Source organism: Ptiloglossa arizonensis, chromosome 5 (assembly GCF_051014685.1).
Source record: "Ptiloglossa arizonensis isolate GNS036 chromosome 5, iyPtiAriz1_principal, whole genome shotgun sequence".
NCBI lineage: Eukaryota > Metazoa > Arthropoda > Insecta > Hymenoptera > Colletidae > Ptiloglossa > Ptiloglossa arizonensis.
Genome location: NC_135052.1, coordinates 4,497,431 through 4,522,661, shown reverse-complemented (window position 1 = coordinate 4,522,661; position 25,231 = coordinate 4,497,431). Strand labels below are relative to the sequence as shown.

The 25,231-nt window shown below is 44.1% G+C and overlaps 2 protein-coding genes across 6 annotated transcripts; both read right to left on the bottom strand.

Annotated features, from left to right (window-relative positions):
- Nucleotides 1-1,111: 1,111 nt before the first annotated feature.
- On the bottom strand, nucleotides 1,112-5,481 carry Atg9 (autophagy-related protein 9). Of its 5 annotated transcripts, none has more exons than XM_076312063.1 (8): nucleotides 5,097-5,481; nucleotides 4,392-4,500; nucleotides 3,756-4,075; nucleotides 3,211-3,677; nucleotides 2,951-3,135; nucleotides 1,906-2,853; nucleotides 1,455-1,826; nucleotides 1,112-1,364 (listed from the first exon to the last, which is right to left on the bottom strand). In XM_076312063.1, the coding sequence occupies exons 2-8, from the start codon at nucleotides 4,443-4,445 to the stop codon at nucleotides 1,179-1,181; spliced, it is 2,532 nt and encodes an 843-aa protein (XP_076168178.1). In that variant the 5' UTR covers nucleotides 4,446-4,500; nucleotides 5,097-5,481; the 3' UTR covers nucleotides 1,112-1,178. The 5 variants fall into 5 exon arrangements, with proteins under 5 accessions (XP_076168178.1, XP_076168177.1, XP_076168176.1 ...); XM_076312062.1 differs by having other exon boundaries at nucleotides 5,154-5,481; XM_076312061.1 differs by having other exon boundaries at nucleotides 5,255-5,481.
- A 1,194-nt stretch (nucleotides 5,482-6,675) lies between these two features.
- LOC143146910 (uncharacterized) lies at nucleotides 6,676-24,862 on the bottom strand. The gene is made up of 9 exons (XM_076311652.1): nucleotides 24,840-24,862; nucleotides 21,927-21,994; nucleotides 21,468-21,834; nucleotides 18,204-18,384; nucleotides 17,290-17,612; nucleotides 15,524-15,839; nucleotides 13,894-14,459; nucleotides 12,677-13,352; nucleotides 6,676-8,047 (listed from the first exon to the last, which is right to left on the bottom strand). Exons 1-9 carry the CDS (start codon nucleotides 24,860-24,862, stop codon nucleotides 7,670-7,672), a joined length of 2,898 nt encoding a protein of 965 aa, XP_076167767.1. The 3' UTR covers nucleotides 6,676-7,669.
- Nucleotides 24,863-25,231: the final 369 nt, after the last annotated feature.

Sequence of the window (25,231 nt, the reverse complement as noted above, 5' to 3'; positions counted from 1 at the left end):
GTTTAGACGCTCGTTTGTTAAACCGTGCGGAGAATTGTACGCGGAACTATTTAGATGCTTACGTAGACACATGCGAACAAAAAATTTTTCAGGTTTTATTACGAAACGTATTTATTTGTCATAATGGTAAAATTACAGATAACCCTTAAATTATTATTAATAATATTAATAGTTTTCTTTATAGAATCATATATTCTATAAAGAATATATTTATTTATAGAATCATAGAATAAGATTTTCCTAGCAAAAACTAGGTTCTTATTTATTTTTGTTACGCGTTACTTTGTTTAAAGATCATTAAAGTATGAGTCGTAGTCACTTAATGCCGTTAAAAGTTGGCAATTATACGAGTTATTGCGCAACGAGAGTGGCGCATAACAAAGAATAAACACGAGCTAAATCGTCCCTAACTGATGCTTCGCGATAACCCGCAAGCATTTTCAAGAAGAATAAAATTTACTCTCGAGGTCGTTAGTTGGACCGTGACAATGTTCAGAATATGGAAAGACGCGTATTTACATGCGATTTCTCGCGTGCCTTAGCCATTAACGTTCATCCACCGTGTTTATCGAGCAACTACATTTAACAAATAAATAATCCTTTATGCTATGGCGCGCGGTTAATTTCATATGACTAGAGAATCGTGGTATTAGAAACTAGAGTTGATATTACCACATATAAAGATTCATATTTTGCAATTGAACGCAAGAATATCCCTTTTCCGGTTGTGTTCTAAAAAAATTTACACAGCTCGTTGCCTTTTGTAACGCGTAAACAACAACGTTTCGAGAGAAGGCAACTTTGTGTTGTAAATTTCAGGCAGGAAGGATTATGATTAGTTTCGATTATTACGATAGGTGTTTCCACATTGCTAACGCTAATGTCACCCGAAACAAATGTTCTGAGAAATTTTTGCTCATAAACGTAGACGTTTTACGCATAAAATATACTCGTACTTAGGCCTTCGACGTTAGAGTAGGCATTCTTTGAAATCGTTGACCTTCCTACGCCAGTCTAGTCAAGCAACATTTCGGTATTGTATTTACATCGATAACACAGATTCTTAAACGTTGAAGCTATACTCTTGATAATAAAATAAATCACGAGGTCGTCGCAATTGTAAAGCGGATAAAAACATTTTATTTTCTTAAAGATGATGATATCACTGCACGAATTATTCAGATGCTATTCAAATGAGCGTTCAAATCATATTTCGATTCTTTACTGTTTCTTATAGAGGAATCCTGATGTAACAGCAAGGGTGCTCTCTCTTGCCTAATTTCAGGAAGCGTAGCAAGCTCCTGAACGGGGTTTCGCTGCCATATACTTTTTGTGGCCATTTCGTCATAGCCCCTTCTCTGAATCTGTAATTTCGAAGGAAAATTGAACGTTTCGGAATCGTTTTGATATCGAGGGTAGAAATTGTTTATCGAAAAGATTAATGTCATGCATACTTGTCTGTGATGAAGCTCATGCAAGTACAACGCAGACAAAGATATATCGGCAGCACTCAATTCCACCGGTGCAGATAACTCTGCAGACAATTGTTGAATCGATTCAAAGACCGACGTGCCTAGAGATTGATGCGACATTCCTTGTTGCAATCCATAAAGGAATCCTTTTTCATTGTATATTGGACCCTCTGTTTTGTTCAAGCCGCGACGAATCGCGTGCGGAAAAATATTCGACTTGACATTGAGCGATTCGTCTATCACGACAGAAGCGGACGACGTACTGGGCTGATTCACGAATACGTTGCTCGCACTTGGTATACTTTGATGAATCACCATTGTACTTCGAATAATGTTCGATACTATGTCATTGTACTGAAACGATAGAAAGAACGAAATTTTATAGATCTTGAAATTCGATAAATCGCGACTTCTCTTCCGATATGATACTTACACCAGGTCCCAGACCGGACAAGCTATTTAAACTCGACGAGAGAGGATTGATCTCGCTGTGTATACACTGCACTTCCTTCTTAGCTCTTTCCCTTAACGCGATCACAAAATTTTCAGCGTGACTCGGTGGTTTCCAGTCAGGGTTCGTTAAAGTAAAATGTATAAGGGACAATTCAGTTTTTCCATCTTCCGCTTGCGTGTATTGATTCGACATAGGAATATTAAGTTTCTCCCGGTCCACGCCGTATGGATTATCATATCCCGCACTACGATCTTCGATGGTGTTTTGTGTCACCGTTTGCCACATTGGATTTCCATGTTTTCGTACATCCATTTGCGCGAAGCTACAAACATCTCCTACTCCTGTGACTTCGATCGTAAAGTTGCGATAAAAGTCGACGATATCTAAGGCTCGTTGCCTCATATGGAAGCATAAAATGTACGGTGTGAGTAAGGGAGAAACTAATTCTTCTAAAAGATGAATTGCTCGATACTGAAATAGTTGTGCCACCTGCGCTCTCGTGGATTGAGTATGAGCATGGCCCCGCCAGCTGTCCGGTCTGTAGTGTGTATGCGCTAGGACAGCGGTTAAAAGAGTCTCAGGACACCAAACTAAATTTTCATCGGGTATAAATGCCCTTGCTCCTGCTACTATTGCACCTAGTATAGTCATGGTAGTCAACACATGCTCCACCGTTAGCACGTCCTCGTCGTATACGGTCAATATTAACAGAACTACTAATATACTTCCAGCCACGAAAACAACGTTCTTCGCGATAACGGTCATAACGGGGGATGTAAATATACTCATGTACTTTGAAGCTGGACGGTATGCACGATTTAGTCGTGCGTTCAATTCATGATCGAGTTCATTGAAGTGACGAAGATACAATCGACCATACAAAGACCACATTCTCGAACCTAAAGTTCCAGGCTCTCGCTTGATGATCTGTGATCGAGACAGAGATTGTTTCCGATATGATTATTCCTGTGACAATTAATAACATCGAATGAGACATTTGTCGGAAGAAAATAAAAATACTCACCTCTCCATAATTAAAAAAGGAATAAAGTATCTGCCATAGTAGAATCAATGGACAAAGTACAATATTCGCTATTCCGACCCACAAGATATGTTTGGACAGCGTTCTTGCAAGTTCCTGCCTTTTGTTCAGCTTCTTGTAATCTCCTTTGAGATGCCAATTGTTTTCAAACGGAGACCACGGCCCCCCTACGCAAAAAGAGTCGACGGTGAGGAGCGAGTATCATTTTTAATCGATGAGTATCTAAATATGTAAAACCTTACAAAATAAAAGCAATTCCATATTGTACTTTAGTCCTCTTGTCATGAAAATAACTTCTCCTATAATAGGGACTTTGAGCCGTACAGGCAGCAAGGATTTATTTATCATAGCCACCATGTAATTTTTAAATCTCAATATTCTATGGTATATATCTAATTCGGTAAGCTCCCTTTTATGAATACACATTTCTTGTTCTTTCTGCACTTCTCTGACTCGCTTTTGAACTTCGTGCCAGGTCAGATTATCCAAGTCGCAATCGTTGATTTTGAGAGCGGTATTAAAAAACTGTTTTATATCCCAAAATTGCGTGAAATGGTATAAAACTTTTATCAAACGTAAAATCCAAAAATTTGCGGCTACTAAAATACAAATCCACGTGATCGGATTCATAGAGGCTGTGCACTCGCTGGTTGACAATATGGCGTCGTTTATCGATGTTTTGTGCGAAGTGCTATTGGTTACTTTATTCCTAAAAAATAAACAAATCGCGTTTCAATAAACAATTATTCTTAATAATACTTGTATCGCATTGTTTGCAAAACCTTACTTAAATAGTACGGAGTAATCGATGCAATGAAAGAGAAAAGTCGAAAATGTAACTACAAAAATGAATTGTCCTAGTTCAAACATTTCTTGCAACATCATACACGCGAATCCATGCTTTTGGTGATAATGGTACATTCTTGTAAAAAAAGAATCCAGATCTTCTATGTGATTCCATCTGGCTTTGTTCCCTTCTGGTACTACATGAATTATAACGCCAGACTCTTGAGGTGTTTCTTCGTGTTCGTCGTCATCTTCTCCATCTTCCTCCTCTCCATCGTACGGCTCCATACGTTGATAACTGCCATCTAATACCGTTGTCATCTACAAACATAATCTGTTTTCAAGTCCGCTTTGCAACTTTGAGATAAAAAAAGTTGCAATACATTTATCTTTTGTAAGTTTTGCAAGAGAAACACAAAATTTGTAAAGCGTCAGATTAAAATAAACTGTTGCGACGAACAAGATAAATTTAAAAATTTTATCGATTTTACCAGAATTTGAAAAAAGAGAGTATTTTTACACGAATAAAAAAAAAAATGTACGTATAGAAGAAAAATATATTTACAAAATATCACAAGGGAAAGGATATGCAATTGGATACGTCGAATATAGAATATCCTATATGACAGAGCCTTACCGTTTTTGCTCGTCGGTTTGGCTCTACACAGGTAATGACAGTTTCTCGTTTCATTCTTTCATGTCATTAAGATTAATTAACTACCGGTCAGTGGTTGCTCCACAAGCATCTAAAACGTAAGCCACCCACCAAATCAACTCGTAGACACCATTTGAGATACAACTGGATGTATCCGTTAACTACTCTATTATATCTTAATATAAGTAAGAAAAAACAAGGCTATCGCAAACCCTTCTTTGTCTAGCATTTTCTTGCATCATAAGCAATTCCTTTAGTTCTTATCTAAAGATTAAACAAAGATGTTTCTCAATCGATTGCCAATGCAACGATGGGTCATTCTGCTTGTTTTCTCTACGTATACGAAAAACTAATATTTTCAAATATACTTTTGGAATCGATAGATTTTAAATCGCGCTTAGAAACATGCATACGAAATTACCATATGAATATCATTGAAATATAGCACTCGATGTTGTACAAATTTCGTATTACTCACAAATTACATCGATTATTTCAAGAAATACGAAACACGACATACGAATAATATTTATAATAGCTGGATAGAAACAGTCAGAAACAAGAAGTCGGTCAACCAAGTGACAAAAAATATAATCGACTCTCCGATAGGATGAGTTTCGCTTTTTATATTTTTTTTCCGAAATCTAGTCGAGATTCATTGGATATATGTATCAATGTCCAGCTTACGACGTATCGTTCGTGCGTCGAGCGTCGAGCATCGCTTTGTCTTTGCTTTAGGCTGACCTTTATTCGCCGAAAATAGAAGCGTCGTAGACGCAGCAGCGAAAGCGATACGAATGTTTGGTAACACAGCTGATCTCCATAAACAAAGCATCCTGCCGTACCTTCGTTTTTCACGACTTTCGTCGAGCTCTCCAAATTGACGCGCACTTATTCCTAACAGCTGCAAACTCATGAATCCTCACTCACATATTGACCGCGAAACGGATGATTATTCACTACTAATTTAGACATTAAATCGTTACAAGCGTTCAACCAGTTGTCCGTATCTCACCATCTTTGCTGAATTTTACTTCTATTTGTAGTTCACCTCGTTCTGCTTGTCACGAACCGTACGTTGACTGTAGGAAGCATTATCTACGCCATTATCTTCTAAACAGTCGGTAACAACGATTTCTTTGTTAACATTTATCGATTATCCGTTTAAACGCAGACAAAGTGTAGAATAAACAATTCATCGCAGACAACGTGTACGATAGATTGGAAATTCAACGATACTTTTTGTTCTACGATTCGAAAAGTTTAAGAACCCCATTCTATCGGTTCTCGGAAAATATTGCAGCAATAAGTTTTATCCGTTCCCTTAGCTTCGTGTTAAAATAAATGGGAATTGAAAACTGGCAGCAATGCGAGAGCAAATGGAACTTGAAATATCCTAACAAAACTCTAGAATACACGGAATTAACAATTTTTTCAAAGCGACAGTTATCTTGGCACTTTACTAAAATGTTTCAAATCCCATCCACTTTAATACGAAATTTACCGTTGTAATATTTTTTGAAATCGATAGGTTTAATATTGGGTCGTTCGGTAAGTGATTTCGTTTTCTTTTGGTGAAAATGAAACACGATTTTTGTAGAGTGTATAAACATTTTATTAAATTATATATTCTCCATTTTGGAAAACGAAATCACTTTCCGAACAACCTAATAGAACTACAGAGCCACAAGCACAGACGAGGTATTCTCGTCTGCATCGTAGAGACGAGTTTCTCACGTTTACTATTTTACCGACTTGGATGATTCGGTCGAGTATAGTTTCCAGACTTACAGTTTCTGAACACAGAGTGCTCTACGAAACCGTTAATTTTTCGCAAGATCGGTGCTTCAATTTACGAGACAAACTACCATTGAACGCTCACTCCATTCTACGTACTCACTCCATTCTCGTTTGCGTTGGAGCTTAGAATAGTTTCCGAAACGGTATACTTTTATTCCTACCGTTAAAACAGTTGTAATCCGATACCATCCCGTATCGAAGATATCGAACTCAACGAAATAATGTCTCTAAACGTGTTCTTCGATTCGATCCTAGGCCTATGCAACGTATCCTGTACCTCGTCGAATTTCGACCACAGAGGAGGTTATGTTCTCGGAGCTTTTCGATCGTCTAAATTAATGGCGGAACTCTATCCGTGTCGGAAAGACTACGCGTAACGAATAATTGAATTAAGCGTAAGGTGTGGGGTCCGAACAGTATTGCGGTCACGTCGATGGAATAAACGAACGCTGTAATTAATTTTACATACGTTTAATTGCAATATCATATTTACAGTGTATCGTGGAACATTGTAATTACAAAAATATTATTACGATACGACACGCGTCGTACTTGGCTGTAAAAGTACGGTACTCGAGGGGATACGTATCGTCGATCGCTTCAGCAATGGCGTAGCGCGATGACTTTCTACGGTCGACGTAGCTCGGCGTATTAAATAAAGATGACGAATCGTTATTATTCATTTTCCAATATTGTGATTGTCGCGCGCGTTTACTTCGAAAAATTCTCGCAAAACGGTGGCGGTTGCCGACGGTTACCGATCGCTCGACCGTGGTATCGCGATTATATCGTTCAACAACGCGTTGCGACACCGCGTGGACGCGCGCTGGTTTCAAGCATCGATTGATTTGTTCGCGAAATACCGAAAGTGTGACACGTTCCACCGCGGCCGAATTCGAAGAAAAAAAAAAAAAAAAAGAATACGATAACGGTGTTGCGCGTCGCTGGACGTCGTTCGACGGCTCGTTGCATACGCAAAACGTTGCTTCTCAACGTTACCGTGGCGATAGGACGGTGATCCCCATTGGCGTAATTTTGAGCGGTTCTCGGCCGAATTTTCATAGAATCAACGGATCATCTTACAACGTACACGCGTACGTAACTGTCGTCGGGGATTCGTTTCGAAGTAAATCCCGCCCGAGTATTTCCATCGCGATACGGGTCGCGAAATGGTAATCGCGGAGACATCGGTCTAATCGGCGTGTCCTCTCCGCGCAGCTGTCGAGGCCTCCTCGTCGATCGTCCGTAACCGTTTCTCGTCTAGGACGAGACTTCGCTCGTATCCCCGCCGATTTCTAACAAACGCCCCACCTCGACTCGTCGAGTCGCTCGATTCGTCCCGTATCTCGTCTCCACGATGAGGATTCTCGCCGAGTGTCTCGATGGATGTGGATATAAGCTTTCGTTGAGTCCTCGTGCACCGAGTCCGCTCTCGCGAGAACCGCGCTCCCCGGTGGTGTTTATTCAGATCGAGATACGATCTGACCGGGTCGTCGTGGCGCTATCCTGCGTCTTGGCGCCAATAGTCCACCGAGTCCACGGGTCTCCTCGTGTCTCGTGCTGGCGGCCGTGCTGGTCTCCGCGGAGGTTGCCTCGGTGGTCTCGGTTTCGCTGGAGGCATCCGGTTCCTCGGACGCCTCCTCCTGGCTGGTCTGGGCCGGTAACGGTGACTCGGTCGACTTGCGACGCGGCAACAGCGGCGATCTTCTCGGGGCCAGCGACACCGGCGACCTGGTGGTCGATTTTGGATGGACCTGTAGTCTGTTACGGTTGCGCAACTTGTTCAGGGGATTCACCGTGGTCGAGCGTGTCGGTGGCGGGCTGGTCTCCGCCGGTGCCTGGACAGAAAGAATACGGTTCTTTTTCTTTTCTTTTGTTTTTTTCCTTCTTTTTTCCCCCATTACGGGGATTGGCGCGTCGCGTTCGTGACTCGCGGTCTCGAAACACGAAACACGAAACACGAAAAGTGGTCGCGAGCCAAAGTATGCCGGCTCGTGACATTTTGCGAAAGGCCATTCGGTGAAAGCGAATCTCGGGGGGGAACTTTGACGGACGATCTCCCCGTATTTAATTGCGAGCCCGTGTACCGAGATAACCGTATCGCGTGGAATCTCGCGCGGATGCATCGAATACTCCGACGAGCACATTCATACCCCTACCTCCCTCCCTCCCAGCCCTCCAAGCTACATCGAATATTCGATTATTATGACGTTGCACGCGCGGACCGTGTCTTTCATCTCGTTTCGCTCGTTTGGTGGACGCGTACGAAATTCCTCAGCAACGTTCAAGAACGTTCCTCGTTAAATATCATCCTCCTCCCTCGATAAGTGCGATTGCTTCGCGATACGACCTATGCTTAACCTCGTCTACGAGATACGCGACGATGGTATTCCTTATTATCTTGTCAATCTCGTTCGTAATCTCGTCCGTGATCTATTTCCACTGTATTTATCGATTTTCCGATACATTTTTCAATGTGTATTCTCGTTGGTACCACTCTTCTTTTGCCGGGGAAATTCACGATTTTACAAACTATTCGGTTGTTCGGAGAGTCGTTTCGTTTTCCAATGTGGAGAATATGCAATCGGTCCATTAATAATCTTGAAAAGAGAAGTAGTAATTTCGCGATAGTCAATGTTCCTTGTAGTTAATTATTTTTGAGCTTTTAAAGTGTTCAAATTGTCATCTTTGAATCGTTAGGTCGTTATTCAAGGAACCGTTGAATTTTGCTTTAAAAGTCGAATATCTCGGAAGCAATTTACTTTTGGATGAATGTACTTCGATGCTTTGTCGTTAAAATAAATCATTCAGCCGAAATCTACCGTAAAAGACTGGATATTTCGTTTTAAAAATCGCAGTCGACAAGTGTGCGCAACGTGACCCTTTCCCAATTCCAAATTTTTTGCATTAATAGTTTTTCGCTGTCGTTGAAATTTCTACAAGTTGCTCTGTATATAAAAACATCGGTTAAGTATTGGATTGTTCGGAAGTCATCACGTTTTCCAAAATGGAGAATGTATAATTTAACAAAATGTTTATACACTCTGAAAGAATCGTGTTTCATTTTCACAAAAAAAAAAACAAAAAAAAAACGAAATAACTTTCCGAACAATCTAATATTTTGCTTTTAGTCGAGTCCACTGTCTAGGGGTATTCGTTGAAATGAATCGTCCCGGTTTGGATAAATTGGAAAAATATTATAGAAAGGGATACTCGTTAAAATGAATCGTCCCATTTATGTGGATAAATTGAAGAAATATTGTAGAAAGAAGTTTCAAATGAATCTTCAATTTTCATTTCGACACGTTAAGTCGTAACCTTGACGAGAAATAATTTCACGACGATCTTCTGTCGTCGTCTTGCAAGCATCGCGGTATTCCTTTGCCGTACACCATGGTTGTTCCTTGTACACGAAAGAGCGAGTCATTGTCCGCAAGACGAGACAGTCGAGGCGTTGAAAAAAGATGGATACGCGCAAGTACGCAAATTTCTCGCGCAAAGAGAAATCGAAAAGTTATTTACCATTACGCAATCGGAGGTTTAGTAACGGAGACGCGAGCAGTTAAATTTTTTACGCGCGCAAACTTCGCGGGCACGTGTCCCACGTGTGTAAGTGCGCGTAAGTGCCGCCACGCGATCAGCTGACTGGAATATATGTAAATGGCACGTGCCGGGAGTCACGTCAGTGAACTTTAACTAATTATACGTGTATCGAAAACGTTCGAAGCCTCGGGTTGCAAAATGGCAAACGGCTTTTCGATTTCTCTTTGCGCGAGGAATTTCTACGCTTAGGTCCGTTCAATTTTTTTCTTCTTTTTTTTTTAAACACCCTGCGTTGTGCTTCACCGCGTGAATTATAGTTTCAATCGCGAGGTCAGAGTTTCGTGTCCGGTAACGGTGCAAAAGTATCGAAATGGAGCTTTCGAGCTTTCGAAGTAAATTATACGATAGGTTGCTCGATAAGTTTCGTAGTTCGAGACGAAACGAAGCTATCAGTACGAATACAACATTTGTAATTTTTATTTACGGATAAAATTCAATCCCGCTTACGCGTATTCGCGGTACTGACGTTTCGCCAGTCACCCATAGCTCGTGTTTACATTGATCCTTGGGAATTTGGAATTTAGACGGGAGTTTCGGTCGTGTTCCGTTCACTTGGAATTTTCTTTCAAGTAGCTTCGAAGAAATTGTAAATACTTGCGTTGTTATATTATAACATATTATAAATACTTGAAGTTTCATGTAGATCCGTCGACTCGTTCGTATATTTACAATTGCGCAAAGTCGAAGCGTCGTAGTATCGTTTTACAATGGAAAAACACGAAAAAACTTATCGAACAACCTAGTATAATATCGAGTTCGAAGGGGTTAACTTCTTGCGCTGGGAAAACGTTTGTTTTACACGTTTCTTTTTCAAATACTTTAAAACCTTGTAAATCTTATCTATACTTATCCAATTAGAACCACTGTATGCATTTTTACACGCAGTCTACTCGAAACTCTAACAGAAATTATTACAAGTAAAAGCTCGTTTTGGACGAGTTAGTCACGCGAATTGGCTTCTGCAAATTAATTTCCAGCCCAAGAGGAAATAACAACCCGGTACGCGTTATAATGACGACAAAAGGAAAAAATGTAGCGAAAATGAACCAGGCGTGAAAGAAACGACATCGCGGACCGACAACCCAGTCCGAATAATTTATACTTGGTCTTATCGGAGAGTTTAAAAATGATTAAAACCGCGCAATATTTTCCGGGATATCCTGTCAAGCGCACTAACGAATCTTTCATCGAGCGATACTTCGTGCAACTCTTTGTACATCCGACCGTTTCCTTTGTTTCTTTCGTTCGTTTAATACCGTTGAGGTTAGATTTGCGTGTTGCGGTGGTAATGAATATTTTTCGTACCGGGTTTCATTTTCCAAGAACGTGACTTTGATCGTTGATCGAGTACGGCTGCACTTGACAGAAACACGACGTAACGAATTTTGCTGCAAACTACTCTTATGGTTTGTTTTGTACGCGATACGAGTCGATCGATTAAATCCGGTTAGTCGCAATGGTAAACGAACCACTGCTACGTATCGCGTATACAAGAATGCATAATAGCGACACGCAGCGGAATCGTACACGCGTAATCAATTTTCAAGATCATTTTTCCAAAAAACCGAGGCTGCGAACGGAAGAACCGTTTATCGCTTGCATATCAACGATTTACGTTCCACGGACTGTTTTTCTGCATTGCGGCATTCTACCGTTTATTTTGCGCGCAAGTAGATTATAGGTTTAGGATCGAGTTGGGCAAGATTGTAAATCGATCGTATTTGCCAAAGCTCGCCCTTTCACCTTGCCTCTGTAAAACGCAATGTTCCTTTACCTACCGATATTCCGTGTTTGTTGCTCGGTCTCTAACACGGCGATTAAAGTTGTTGGATGAAAATAAATGGAGAAGTCAATTTTCGTTCACCCGGTACATGTACACGACACCTGATGCATATTTCGAAGATTTACCCGGACCATCTAGATAACGAGACTTGTTAACTTCTCGAGTGGAAACGACCCAATCTCTATAAGCTACACTCGTTACAATGTTCTCGTAATTATTCAAAAAATCACCGTATCGAATACCAGATACTTTTCATATTTTCATGCTTCCTTTTTTTTCACGACACGAATTGAAATATTTCAGATCTCTTCGTAACAATCGCGCGCGCAGAGACGCGACGAAACGGAACGATTCGAAAAAACACGTTACTCCTTCGAAATGAATGAAAAATCGAAACAGCAGGGGATATCCTCAACTCGTAATTGCTTTACAAATCTACCGTACAAAATACCAGATCCTTTTCCTATTTCCGTATTTTCCTCTGTTGGTAATACAAGCCAAAATATATCGATTTCTTCGAAAAGTCGTTTCCTTGTTTCTCGATGAAAATGAAACACGATTTTTTCCGAGTGTATCAACGTTTCACTAAATTACACATTCTCCATTTTGGATAACGAAATGATTCTCCGAACAACCTAATATATTATTTCAGATCATTTCGTAACAATCACGCGCGCAGAGACGCGACGAAACGAAACGATTCGAAAAAACACGTTACTCCTTCGAAATGAATGAAAAATCGAAACAGCAGGGGATATCCTCAACTCGTAATTACTTTACAAATCTACCGTACGAAATACCAGATCCTTTTCCAATTTCCGTATTTTCCTCTGTTCGTAATACAAGCCAAAATATATCGATTTTTTCCGAGTGTATCAACGTTTCACTAAATTACATACTCTCCATTTTGGATAACGAAATAAATGACTCTCCGAACAACCCGATACATTATTTCAGATCACTTCGTAACAATCACGCGTACAAGAACAGCTTCAAAACGGATAAAAGATCGCGAAAGAGAGGTATTCTAAAAATTTGGTAAAAATTCAAGAGAATTGCAAGTTGAAAGCGGAGTACTTACCTCGTGAGTTTCCTCCTCGGTGCCCTCTCCGGCTGGCTCGTCGATGGACGCCTCGTCCGAGGCATCCGCTGGAGGCGGAGGCACCGTGGTGGTCGTGGTCGTGGTCGGTTGACCCGGTTTTTGTCTGAGATTCACTCGAACTCCACCAGGTTTGATGACCGGTCTGGATCCCGGTGCGGGAATCCTCGAACGAACGTTCGATTTCGGTGCGGCTGTAACCGGTTCCTGGGCGGTTTCCTTGGCCGTCTCCGAGCGGGTAGCTTCCTGACTCTCCTCGCTGGCGTTCGGTGCCGTGGTGGTTGGTCTGCCGCGACGACGATTGATGTTCAATTTGTTGAAGGTCGGTCTGGAGACACCGGTCGGTCCACCGGACGACGCGGTGGATCCGCCATTGGACGGTGCCGACGTGGTCGTCGAGACGGCCGATCTCGTTGTACCGGTGCCTCCGCGGAATCTTCCGCGTGTGTTGCCCGACGATGGTCTCTCCGCGTGAACGGAGCTGGAACTTTCCTTCTGGACCGCGTCCTCCTCGACGGGTTGCTTCTGTCCTGGACGAGGTCTCTTGAAACCGCCTCCGTTGGATCCGTTACCACCGAAACGTCCTCGCGTACGTTGGGTCGGCTCCGCGGAGGAGGCCTCGGTGGTCGTCGTGCTACCACCTCCGTTCGATTTGAATCTAAACGTGACAAGTTGTTCAATAAACGGTGGATACCGCGCCTGGACCAACGTTTCCATTCCCACGGTAGCCGCGAGGTTATTTGTGCGTTACAAATCGAGAAACAGTATAGAAGTTTTCAAATGTTTTCGAAACTGAGACACGATTCTTTTAGAGCGTATGAACGTCTATACACGATTCTTTTAGAGCGTATAAACATTTACACACGATTGTTCTAGAGCGTATAAATGTTCGTACGCTTCGTGTTTCGAAAAAACGAAATGACTCCGAACGACCCAACATAACAGAAACGTACAAGTCTTCTAGGGTAGGTGTACAGCTATCGATGTGTCTAGAATTATGAGACAAAGTTTGCAAGTGTTCGAAGAATATTGTTTCAACGGTGATAGAAACGTTGGTTCTTTCGTTCGGAGGATCTTCGGTTATTCGCGTGTTTAGAATTACGAAACAAGGTTCTTCGAACGTTTTCGAAATACGGAGACGTTATCAGGAATGGTTTAATTTCGAATCGAATGGATAGATTCGTTCGTGTGGATCGTACCGGTTACGAGAAATGGCGGGTCCCCCGATTCCCGGTCTACGGAACTTTCCTCTTCCGGCGGGTGCCTGGGTGGTCGTGGTAGGCGGTTCAGTGGTCGTGGTCGTGGTGGTGGTGGTAGTCGTGGTGGTGGTAGTCGTGGTGGTCGTTGGCTCCGTGGTAGTGGTCGTTGTCGTCGGTTCGAGAGTCACAGTGGTGGCTGACAATTCCGTCGCGGTCGCGAGATCCGTGGTAGTTTCATCGTCCGTGGGTGTCGTTCCGTCGGAGGATCCGGTCGGTTCGCTGCTGGACACGTCCACCAAGTTGTTTTGACCTTGCTGGACGAAAGCGTAGAGGTCTAACGCGACCTTGTCCATCGCGGACGGATATTCGGTGGTCGGGGTTTCGGTAACTGTCGAGGCGGTGCTCGCGGAAATCGAAGAGGAATCCAGCTCCTCGGAGTCCTGTTTCATCTCCGAGGACGTTTGTCTGTCTCTGAGTTTGTCCGAGGAGCGTGGACCGTTTTCGTTCTTGTTGTCGGTCTCCTCCGTGGATTGCAACGGTTGATCGTTGGGCGTTTCGGCTTCGACCTGAAAGAGGCGCACGAATGTCACGCTTCCGTTCGTAGAGAGACGAGCGAACATTATCGCACAGAGACGACGAGAATGCCTCTGGATGTAATTGAAATTGAACGATCGAAGCGTTCGAGATATGTTATTTCGCCAAATAACGATTGAGCGGCATCGCTATCGCGAAAGTTCAATTTGCGAACGAAACAGATGGATTTCTTCCAGCTCGTAAATTATCGCACGGGAGCATTCTACGTAGCTCCGTGCAGTCTGCATACCAGTCCTCGAATAGATGAAACGCAATCGTTTTCATACAGCTGGAGAAAGTAGCGTTTTTATTCCAAGAACTGACCTTTTCTTCTCCCGGGCTGAGGCCAAGGCTCGCGTGTATTGTGAGGAGAAAGAAAGATCGGCCCCGTAGTCGAGTGGAATGCGGTACCACGAGTAAGGGGAATGTGGGCAGCGTCGAGTAATTCTTGCCAGCTCGGGGGCGTTACGAACGCTGAATAATAGGTCCGACTCGATACATAATTCCTTCTAGAATCGATCTTTCTTTGTCCCGTCTGTATCCTCCGACGAAAAGACCGCGACGAGACACACCGAGGAGGAACGAGGCGGAAGAACGGTTACCGATTCTCGGTTTATCCGCGCGGATAATTCATCCGTTGGAGAGAATTTAAATTTTCATAGTTTTCGGTACACATCCGGGAGAATGTTCGACGTATTGGCGAGATTACGATACCGAGTCCAAACACGACCTCCTTCGGACTGTTTCACGTTACGCGTAATTGGAAGTTTCCCAAAAGTCGAATAACTTGCGATTAAAAATGGTCCGAACGAGGTCGTGTCTCAGCTCGTTTTTATCGAGAAAATCTTGCCGATCCGTCGATGATCCTCTCGCGAAGATAAAACGACGATAACAATTTTAATATTCGTTAACGGTCGAAATCGATCTCGCGAGTTTGTACGAGTTACCGGCTTTACGAATCGGCGTGTCGTTCTCTCCGATTGAACAAAAACAGCGTTGATTCCGTTTCATCTATTCGGGGAGTGTACTGAATTTTGTAAGATGATCGATCGATTACATCGGGTGCCGGGGTGCCGATTGGCCTCCTTCTGGTCGTAGGAACGGGAACGTCCTCGACTTCTTCTTCGACTGGAGCTGGCTCCTGAACTCTCTGAGGTCTGCCACGCCCTCTGCTCGCTACTTTTTCCTCGGTATCCTCGTTCGGGGTAACTCCCAGAAATCTAAGCGGACCCTTTGGTAAAACTTGAGGGAATTCCGGGCCCTCCTGGTGCGTACGGAAACTGCTGGAATCCACCAGGTCCAAACTCGGTCTGGGACGATTTCCACGTGTTCGAGACGGTTCGGTGGTCCCCGTGTTGTGATTCGAACGCGACCTGTCGACAGAAAAATGTCCAATACTCTCGTAGAGGTGACAAGGGCGCTGAGAAAGAACGACCGAATCGAATTAACACCTTATCGACCCTACCTCGAGGGCCCTACCGTTGGACGTTCGTACCTATTACGGAAAGTACCGTGAATTCGTTCTTTTCAAACTAATACACTTTATCGTGTAGACGTTGGCCCCCTATCTCCCGAAATTCTATAGAATACTATAGTTCTTCCATACCTTTCCTGTATCTATACGGTACAATACTCCCCGGATAACTGAAAATAATAGGGCCTCCGGTGTTTCAGTTGTCCAGGGAAGGTCAAGCTTTCGTTCCAATAAAACTTTAGTCCGATGAAACTTAGAATTTTCACATTTTCTCTCGACACTGTACATTTACGAAAACGTCGACAATGGATCAGCGAGATCTTTTCGTTGAAAATGAGTCACTTTCTCGGATTGGTTTCAATCGTGACCAATTCTAAGGACAACAACGACGACGATTGTAAATAAAGCTGGTCCTCGTTTTCATCGAGGAAACACGCAGCGACGAATACGAGAATTTCAATATCGGGTGAAATTCGATCTCGAGCGGGTACATCCTATCTCTCTCGCCGGTCGAAGAAACATAAACAGTGGTGGGGGATGATTTCGTTTCAGTTACTCGGGACGGACTCAGTTTCAGTTAGCCGGGTTGTACTCGGTTCGTGAGCATCCGGCGTAATTTGTTAATAAGGTGTTAAATTATCCCGATCGTAGACGATTTCGTTTCAGTTACTCGGGACGGACACGTTTCAGTTAACCGGGTTGTACTCGGTTCGTGAGCGTTCGGCGTAATTTGTTAATAAGGTGTTAAGTTATCCAGATCGTAGACGATTTTGTTTGAGTTACTCGGGACGATTTCGTTTCAGTTACTCGGGACGGACTTGTTTCAATTAACCGGGTTGTACTCGGTTCGTGACCGTCCGGCGTAATTCGTATAATATTACGAATATTATACGATATATATTACGAATATTATACGATATATATTACGAATATTATACGATATATATTACGAATATTATACGAGTATATTCGTATAATATAATATACGGCGTAAGTCGTATAATAAGGTGTTAAGTTATTCCAAATCGTAGACGATTTCGTTTCAGTTACTCGGGACGTATTCGTTTCAATTACTCGGGACGTATTCGTTTCAGTTACTCGGGACGTATTCGTTTCAGTTACTCGGGACGTATTCGTTTCAGTTACTCGGAACGGATTCGTTTCAGTTAGCAGTGTTGTACTCGGTTCGTGAGCGTCCGGCGTAATTCGTCGATAAGGTGTTAAGTTATCCAGATCGTTTTCGTGGTTCTCGAGTCCCGTGATCCGCGATGGCCGCTCGTTCGGTGCGTTCGGATCGAAAGAAAAACGAACGAAATCGAGTCGCGGTCGCGGCGACGACACTCACTCACCTCGGCGGAAATCTGGTATTCGTCGGCAGTCTCTCCTCGGACACGTCTTCGGCCTCGACCAATTGCCTGCCTCTGTTTCCGTTTCTATTCGGAATCACTTCGTTGCTCGCAGGCTCCACGGTACTCGACCTTTCCGCGCTACTGTACTTGTTTCTGTTGCTGGACGACCCGCCGCGCCTAGGCGCGGACGTCGTTCTAGAAGGAACGTCGTAAGAATTGGTGACGGCCGAGTCCGTTGAACCCGCTTTATTCTCATCCTCCTCGTCATAGTAATAATATACGTACTCGTATTCGTAGTCCTTCCCGTTCGGCCCTTTCTTTACCTGTCGCAACATCCGCGAAACAGCTCAACGTTAAGACATCGATCAATCCGCGTGGCCCACGAACGCTCAACCCTTCTGTGCGCAACCGGGTACCCGTTGTAACACGAAACGTATGGCAATTCGAAGAATCGCAAACGGTAAATCTTTGAAAAACGAACACGGGAAACGAACGAACGACTTTTCGCCCAGATTGTTTAAAACGGCTCTACAGGTGTATCATAGAAAGAAAAAATGAACAGGGAATCTACGAAGTAAAGGTAATCGTTGATACTGGAACTACCGACCGGTGAACGTATCCCTATTTGTCTTAAATCGCATAAGCGTTTTCGAAGTTAGACGGGAATTGATTCACGAGTACCATCGGTTGTCCGTTTCGATAATTGTCCACGATTATCGTGGGCAAAGACACCGTTAATAATTGAGTAATTTGAAAAAGAAGCCCGAAATAAGTGAAATTTACATCTTCGGTATTTCTATGGTTAAATATCCGATAGATCGTAATTGTATGCACGAGATACCCGGTTACTCCGATTGTTCGACAACGTTGAACATTTTAGTTGCGCACGCAAGGGTTAAGAAAGGTATGCTCACCTGGATACGCGAATTTGTGCCCGCTGGGACTAAACTGACGTCGCTGAAATCGCCGAAGTTTCGGTCGCGGAACGACGTCTCCTTGCCATCATCGCGAATGATGTTGACGGGAACAAAGTCGAAGCCGCGTGCCTCGCGCGGTGTCGTCAACACCGGGATCATGGTAGTTGGATATTCGTCGCTAAGGAGCGAGACATTATAAATTTACTCCCATCTCGTCGGCGATATCGATCCCTTAATCCTCGAACGGCGGAACCTTGGATCCGCGTTCGTCGTATCCGAGACTCGAACGTCCCAGTCTTCTTAATTATTTGCTTTGGAAGGTAACGTGGTTCCCGAGCACCGAAACGTCGCGTTCTCGAACGATGCGTTGACTCCCGCTTAATTGTCACCCGTTTCAAACCAACGAAACCATCACCACTGTTTATGTTTCTTCGGTAGAGACCCGTCGATTCGCCCGGCCGACGATTCACGAGCGAGAGCGATAAGAAACGCACGCGAAATCGAATTCCATTCACTATTCGAACATTCAAATTTGTATATTCGTCGTTACGTCTTCGCGAGTGTCGTGAACGAATCGATGGAATTTTCCCGATTAAAATAAACCGAAATACGATCTCGTTCCAAGTATTTTTAATCGTACGCGTGAAAGTGTAATTAAAATTAACTCGACGGAGGAAGTATTTCGATTTATTTTAATCGAGAAATCTTGAGTAATTTATCGTCAATATCCTCGTAACGATACACACGTTTCTTTTGCATTAGTTACCGGCGCCTCCGATATACGCGCAACATCGTTTCAATATTTTAGCCCACTCGCTCCCTGTTGCATTATCTCGCTTGCACTCGATGTATCGAGTTTACTATCCTCGTTGGACATGCATTTGGTAGATGCAGATATCGACTTTGGCCTGAGATAGGAAAGTGGTACGTTCCCCGAATAAATGTAAACGAGAAGACCCGTTCGGCGACAATTAAGCGGGGTGTACTGTATTCGATACAGTAGCGACCAACAAGGACGCGTTTTCAAGTTCTCGGTTCGCTGTCTTTACGAACGGATCGCATATACAATACGAAATACAATTGTTTAAGGTAGTGACAATTGTTCAAGGCAGTGTTTCTCAAACCGCGGTCCGTGGACCATTGACAGTTCGCGAGCTTTCGGAAGCAAAAGAAGAAAAATGTATTAAAAGTACTCGTTGGAAAGATTTTTTGTCATCGATAGTGATCCCATTAAAAGAGAAACTAGAAATGAACAAATTTGCAAGTTCGTAATAGCTGAAATTATACGTAGAATTTTATCGATATTGTTTCGTGTTTGTAAAATATTCCGCGCCTTTGATTCTGGTATTTTCAGGAACAATAAAATTTTATCGATTTTTCATTAAACGACTTTTAATGCTACTCGATTTAAAAAATGTATTCACCTTTACATCGTATTAAATAAATTGCAAAAAATTCAAACGAGACTGATATTTTTCGTATTACTTTTTGCGCCTTGTTTTGATAAATAACGTATAAAAAAAGTTTGAATTGAAAGATATGTAATTATTTCAATCGAATATAAATTTTCGCGACGTAAGCTTGATTTAAAAAAAAATTGTTTCAAAACGTATGAAAACCCTCCTTCTTTCGAGGAGGGTAAAGTTTGAGAAACACCAGTCTTGGGTTTGTCTGTATTAATCATCCGGTGAAAAGAAAATACAGAATAGAGTCGTGCAATTCGATCAGGTGGTCTTTCTCTTATGGTTGACAATAGAAGAAAGTAGGACAGGAAGAAATTGAATCGTTTAATAATGTTTAACGGTATACGACACTTTTTTCCGTAAGTACAGCGATGCACCGTGAGAGTGCAACTGCATTGTTTTTTTTTTAATCGTTTCGTTGGTTGATTTTTAGACGAATCAATTTTTCATTCTATACCGCGTAGAAAAGTAGCGCGAAAACGTTTGAGAAATTAATACGTTACGCGATATAATCGTGTTTTTTAGTTACGCGTATTTTGTGCGATGTTAATCAAGAGTTTTCAAACGAACGCCGTATGTATAATTGAAACATTTTGAGCACCTCGTAAAATGTTTAATTTTCCAAAATTAACGGTCCACCCATTATACACAGGATAACGCGAAAAAAAGAAATACGATTCCATGAAAGAACAAAATGCAATTGCAGTTTGCTAATGCACGATTGCATTGGCGGAATGAGTAATATCATAGAAAGTTAGACATTATTAAACAATTCAATTTCTTTCTCCACCACTTTCTTCTATTGCGATATTTCCCAAACTTTCTTAGACGCGGAACTCTTCTTAGCTCGCGATGTATCAACGAAACATTTACATTCTTCTGCATCCGTTTGAATTTTAAAATGCAAATCGTGCAATCAACGAAGAGATGTATTTCACGCAAAGCTATTACCTATTCGTCTATTGTCGTGTACGAAGAAGAAACATCTTAAAAATTATAATCGTGCAAAAATGACGTTGTACAATAGATAGGTAAGACTCGATCGAATTGATACATACTTTTGTCGTTCGATAAAACTAATTGAACAACCTATTACGTATCGCGTAGAAGAAGAGTAAAGATTTCTCGTTTCTACCGTGAATACATTGTTTCGTTCTCGGGTCCTAGTACAATTAAGAGAAAACTATAAAACGAAAATTTACTTTCCAACGAGTACAAAAGAAATTTCACCATCGAGTCGTATTTGACTCGGCATCCACCGTTCGCTGTTCGAGGTTTAAAACACAAAAGTATTTTTCCTTTTTTGCTCGGAATAGAGCCCGTTGGATGCCAATCGATAACGTTGGACGTGCTCGTAACAATGGACTTCGTTTTTATGTTTTCTTCTCCGACCGTATTATTTTACTCCGTATCGTTTCTTTTTCGTATCGTCTTACAGAGAAGCGTATAATTTTTACATTCGGTGATTTCCCTCTGTGCAATTTATATATATTCAGTTGTTCGAAAAGTGATTTCGTTTTCCAAAACGGAGAATGTATAATCAGATAAAATGTTTATACACTCTGAAAAAATCGTCTCCTTCTCTCCCCTACCAAAAAAAAAAAAAACACGAAACGACTTTCCGAACAACCCGATAAAATTTCCTCTTTGACCCGAATCTTTGAAATTCGACAGCTTTGAAAACGATTCGAAACGTTGTTTCGATCGAAAACGATCGAACAAAGATAACGAACGGTTCGTGAGACGAGCACCGTTCAATGTTATTAATGTTCCCTCGCACCTGTTCCCTTCCATTTACCTTACGTGGACTCCAGGAATCACGGAGTCCCTCTGATTGTCCGCGCGCGATCTGTGCGTGTCCGATCTTCGTACTCCAGTCTCCTGGAGGACACCGGTATCGCCGAAGTTCTCGAGCTCGACGCGAACTTGCCGCTTCGCGGTGGTACCGTTCGTTTTGTCATCGTCCCCGGAATCGAAACGCCTGACGGGGTCGAGATTGGCCGGCTTCTTATCGAAACTTTCGAACCGTTGGATAACTTTCTTCGCGTGCTTTCCGTCCTTCGTGATCGCTTTCCTCTCCACGTCGACAACGTCGTCGTCCTCGTCGTCGTCGTACTCCGATGGCCGCGCGACACTCTCCGGCACTTTGTGAGACGTTACGAATTCTACGGACACAAATCATCATCGAGTTGTTTTCGTTTAGCGAGCGTGTCGAGGCCCACGAGGGCCGGGCAAACGTTAAAAAGGTACACTGCACCTTCGACGGTTACGGCCTTGCTTCGAGGCGCATCGTTCGCGAGCGTGCACGCGATGACGCAACATATCCTTAAACAGAGAAAGAAAAGGTAACGAATATTAATCGATCGGATCGGGAGCCAGGGCGGCTGGTCGCTGATACGTGCGACGGTTCCTCGCCGATCGGAGAACAACGGTGTCGTCGACGAACGCGTAAAATGCAATCTCAAACGAGACGAAACCGCGTTGCACCGCGAAACGCGTGCAGACTGCAGGACAACGCTCGACTCGGTGAAAGTTCGCGGCTGGTCGGTGAGCTGGAAGCTGGGACCGACCGACTCGGCCTGTTCTCTTCGGACCGGTATACGATCTTTAATACTCGGCGTGTTTCGCGTTAATGTTGAACCGCGAAAGTTGAAAAAGAAACGTGTTCGATGGCGTCGAAATTCGTCCCTCGAATCGGGGTGAACGATTCAGGGTCGCGTCGTTTTCCCCGGTTTCGCGTACATGGTCGACTTCGAGATCCTCGGTTCAACGGTTTCGAGAATTCGATTTCTCGGAAAACTCGCTTTCGAGGCGGATCCGTCGTTTTTCTCAACGACCGCGGACCGACGACGCCGAACGGTCGTTCGTTCTCTCGTTCGTAGGAAGATCGTGTTTCGCGCACGACCAAATAATTTAATCGAAAGAAAAAGTCAAGGCCGTCTAGTAGCGTGCCTCGGAATACGAGCGCGACCTCGCCCTCCTTTGGCTCAAGGTTGCACGACCGGGTTCGCGAGCGAGCCGAAAATTTTTGGAGAAAATCGAAAGCCGTTCGATCGGCGTCAACCTTTCTTTTAAACGGGTGATCACGAGCGATGTAGAACGCGGTCGGGAGCGTACGTTTCGACGAGAACGTGTAATTCAAGTTGCCAGGAAGTCGATCGATTTCCCAGCGCGCGCGAGAAAGAGAGAAAGAGAGCGAGAAAGAGCAAAGGAGGGAGGGATTGCGAGACAATCGCCGCTCTGTGGCGAAAAAAAGTAAAAGTGCAACGACGATAAGAAGGTGCACGAGTGCGGTCGCGGGCGCGCCTGTTGATTTCGTTTGCGTGGATCCGCAAGGTCGATCGGTTACGATCGATTACCTTTGCCGACGAAGGAGAGCCGCTTTGTAAAATTAAAGCGAATACCAAGGGCCGGCTGTTTACTCGAACCGGTGGTCCTGCTTCTTCCCCCCCCCCCCTCTCTTTTCCTTTTCTTTTCTTTTCTTTCGTTTTCGGTTTCGCAACGACGATCTCCTCGCCATTCCACAAAACGAAGAAGGTCGTCTACGCTCGCGCTCGCTCGTGCGCGATCTTTTCCTCTCGTTCGACGTCTTTCCGTACGATAGAAAGTAGTCGATGGCTTCGTAGGAGCCGTGTCGCGACATTTACGAACGCGATCGAAAGGAATGATATACATATGCACACCGTATCCTGTTCGCGGCGCGTAGAAACGATCGACGCTCGCGCCGATGGCATTCGGGAGGCGAAAAGTTCGTTCGTACCGAAATTTTTCCTACCGGCGCGAAAGGTCGTGGAATAATTAAGCAGGAAACTGGTCCCGTTCGTCGCGTCGATTCCGTGACGATATTCGGTATCGAATCGTTTCGGGAATCGTTCGATCGGTACGGAGGATCGAGATCGCGGTTAGGTAGAGCGGAGAGATCTTCGTAAAGAGGATTCTCGTCGGCGTGGCCGAGACGCGGACCTAGCCGAGGAATCCATCGCGATTCCATATGGAGAAAGCTGAGCTCGCTTACAAGCAGCGTATCTACGTAAGCGTACAACGTATGTATTTACGTGGGTATCTCCAGTGGCACGAGACACTCGCGTTACGTAACCCATAACATTACCGCGAAAGCCTGTTGCAAATCCGTAAATATTTTCTCGAATCACCTACGAAACGCGATTTCGCGAGCCCCGTTAACCAGCTACGTAAATACTCGAAGATGTAACCAGTGGCCGGACTTTCTATTCAACGGAACGTCGCGGGAAAGATTCCGCAAACGCGAGCGGCCCGATATCGCCCGGAGCTGGTTTTGTCGTTTCGCGCGGAAAGAACGAAACATCGACGTTCGATACGGTCGCGCGAAAACGCGAAAGTCGAGCGTGGCCCGACGCTCGCGCGTCTTTTTCTCACCGGTACGAATCCATCGGCGGTGTTTTCTCGATTAGACCGCAGGAGAGAGTCGAACTGGCCGGTCTCGTCCAGCCACGGACGAGATGCCGTGCTTGCGGATTCGACGACGAATCGAACGTTTCCTCGCGCGAGTATCCTCGAGAGAAGATTCCTACCGGCGATTCGAATCGACGAACGAACACGATTCGTGTCGAGATCGTCTCCGAGTACACGAATTGCGTCGCGAACCTCCGTTCTCGTGGAAAGTTACGCTTTCTTTCGCGTCGTTGGTCGCATTTACGCGCCACGACGCCACGCGACGTCGCCTCGCACCGTTATCGACGAGTCTCTCGGTTTCGATCGAGGAAAACCGGCGAACGAAGCGCGGATGGGACCGATCGCGGCCGATTCGGACGAAAATTACCGAGCGAACGGCGTCGACTTTTTCGTTTCCTTCTTCTCGTCAACTCTTTCTTTCGTTTTTTTTTTTTTTATTCTTTTCTCGAGCGGCAGCACTTCCACGTTAATTAGCATTCCCACGAGACGTCGTTAACCGGCGAAAACTCGTCCGAAACGAAACCGAGAGCGCGATAACGCGTCTTCGCCTCATTGATCGTGCCACCGAGCGAAACGAGTTGCGAAGTAATTTTTAATTGGACGGCCGTGCAACGAGTCGAGTATCGCGGAACGATCCGTTTCGGCTCGTTATCGCGTGGAGCGCGATCAGGGGCAAAGAACGTATCCCGTTGGATCTCGCGGCGATTCGTCACCGATTCTTAGGGTACTCGGTACTCACAGGAGCGCTGTTTTCGGCCACATGTCGACGGGGCCGGTGTGCTTTTTCCCTCGTGGTTTTCCTCCGATTTTATCCTGGTCGAGGACGTGGAGCGCGGGCAGCTGGCCGAGTGTGTTCCGTCCGAGAGTCCGTCGGGACGCGCGGGACGTGCTCGAGGGTGTGCCGATATAAAGTTGTTCTCTCTTCCGTTTCGCACCCGGGACGGAAAAAACGCGAAGAAAGAAGAAGAAGAAGAAGAAAAAGAAAAAGAAAAAGAAGAAGAGAATGAAAATGTATCTCTGTATACGTATGCGCGGACACTGTTAGGAGATCGTTCGGTTATACGATCGCTCGCGCGATGCGACAACTCGAAGGTACTGCGAACGAGGACACGTATCGTCACCGGACACTCG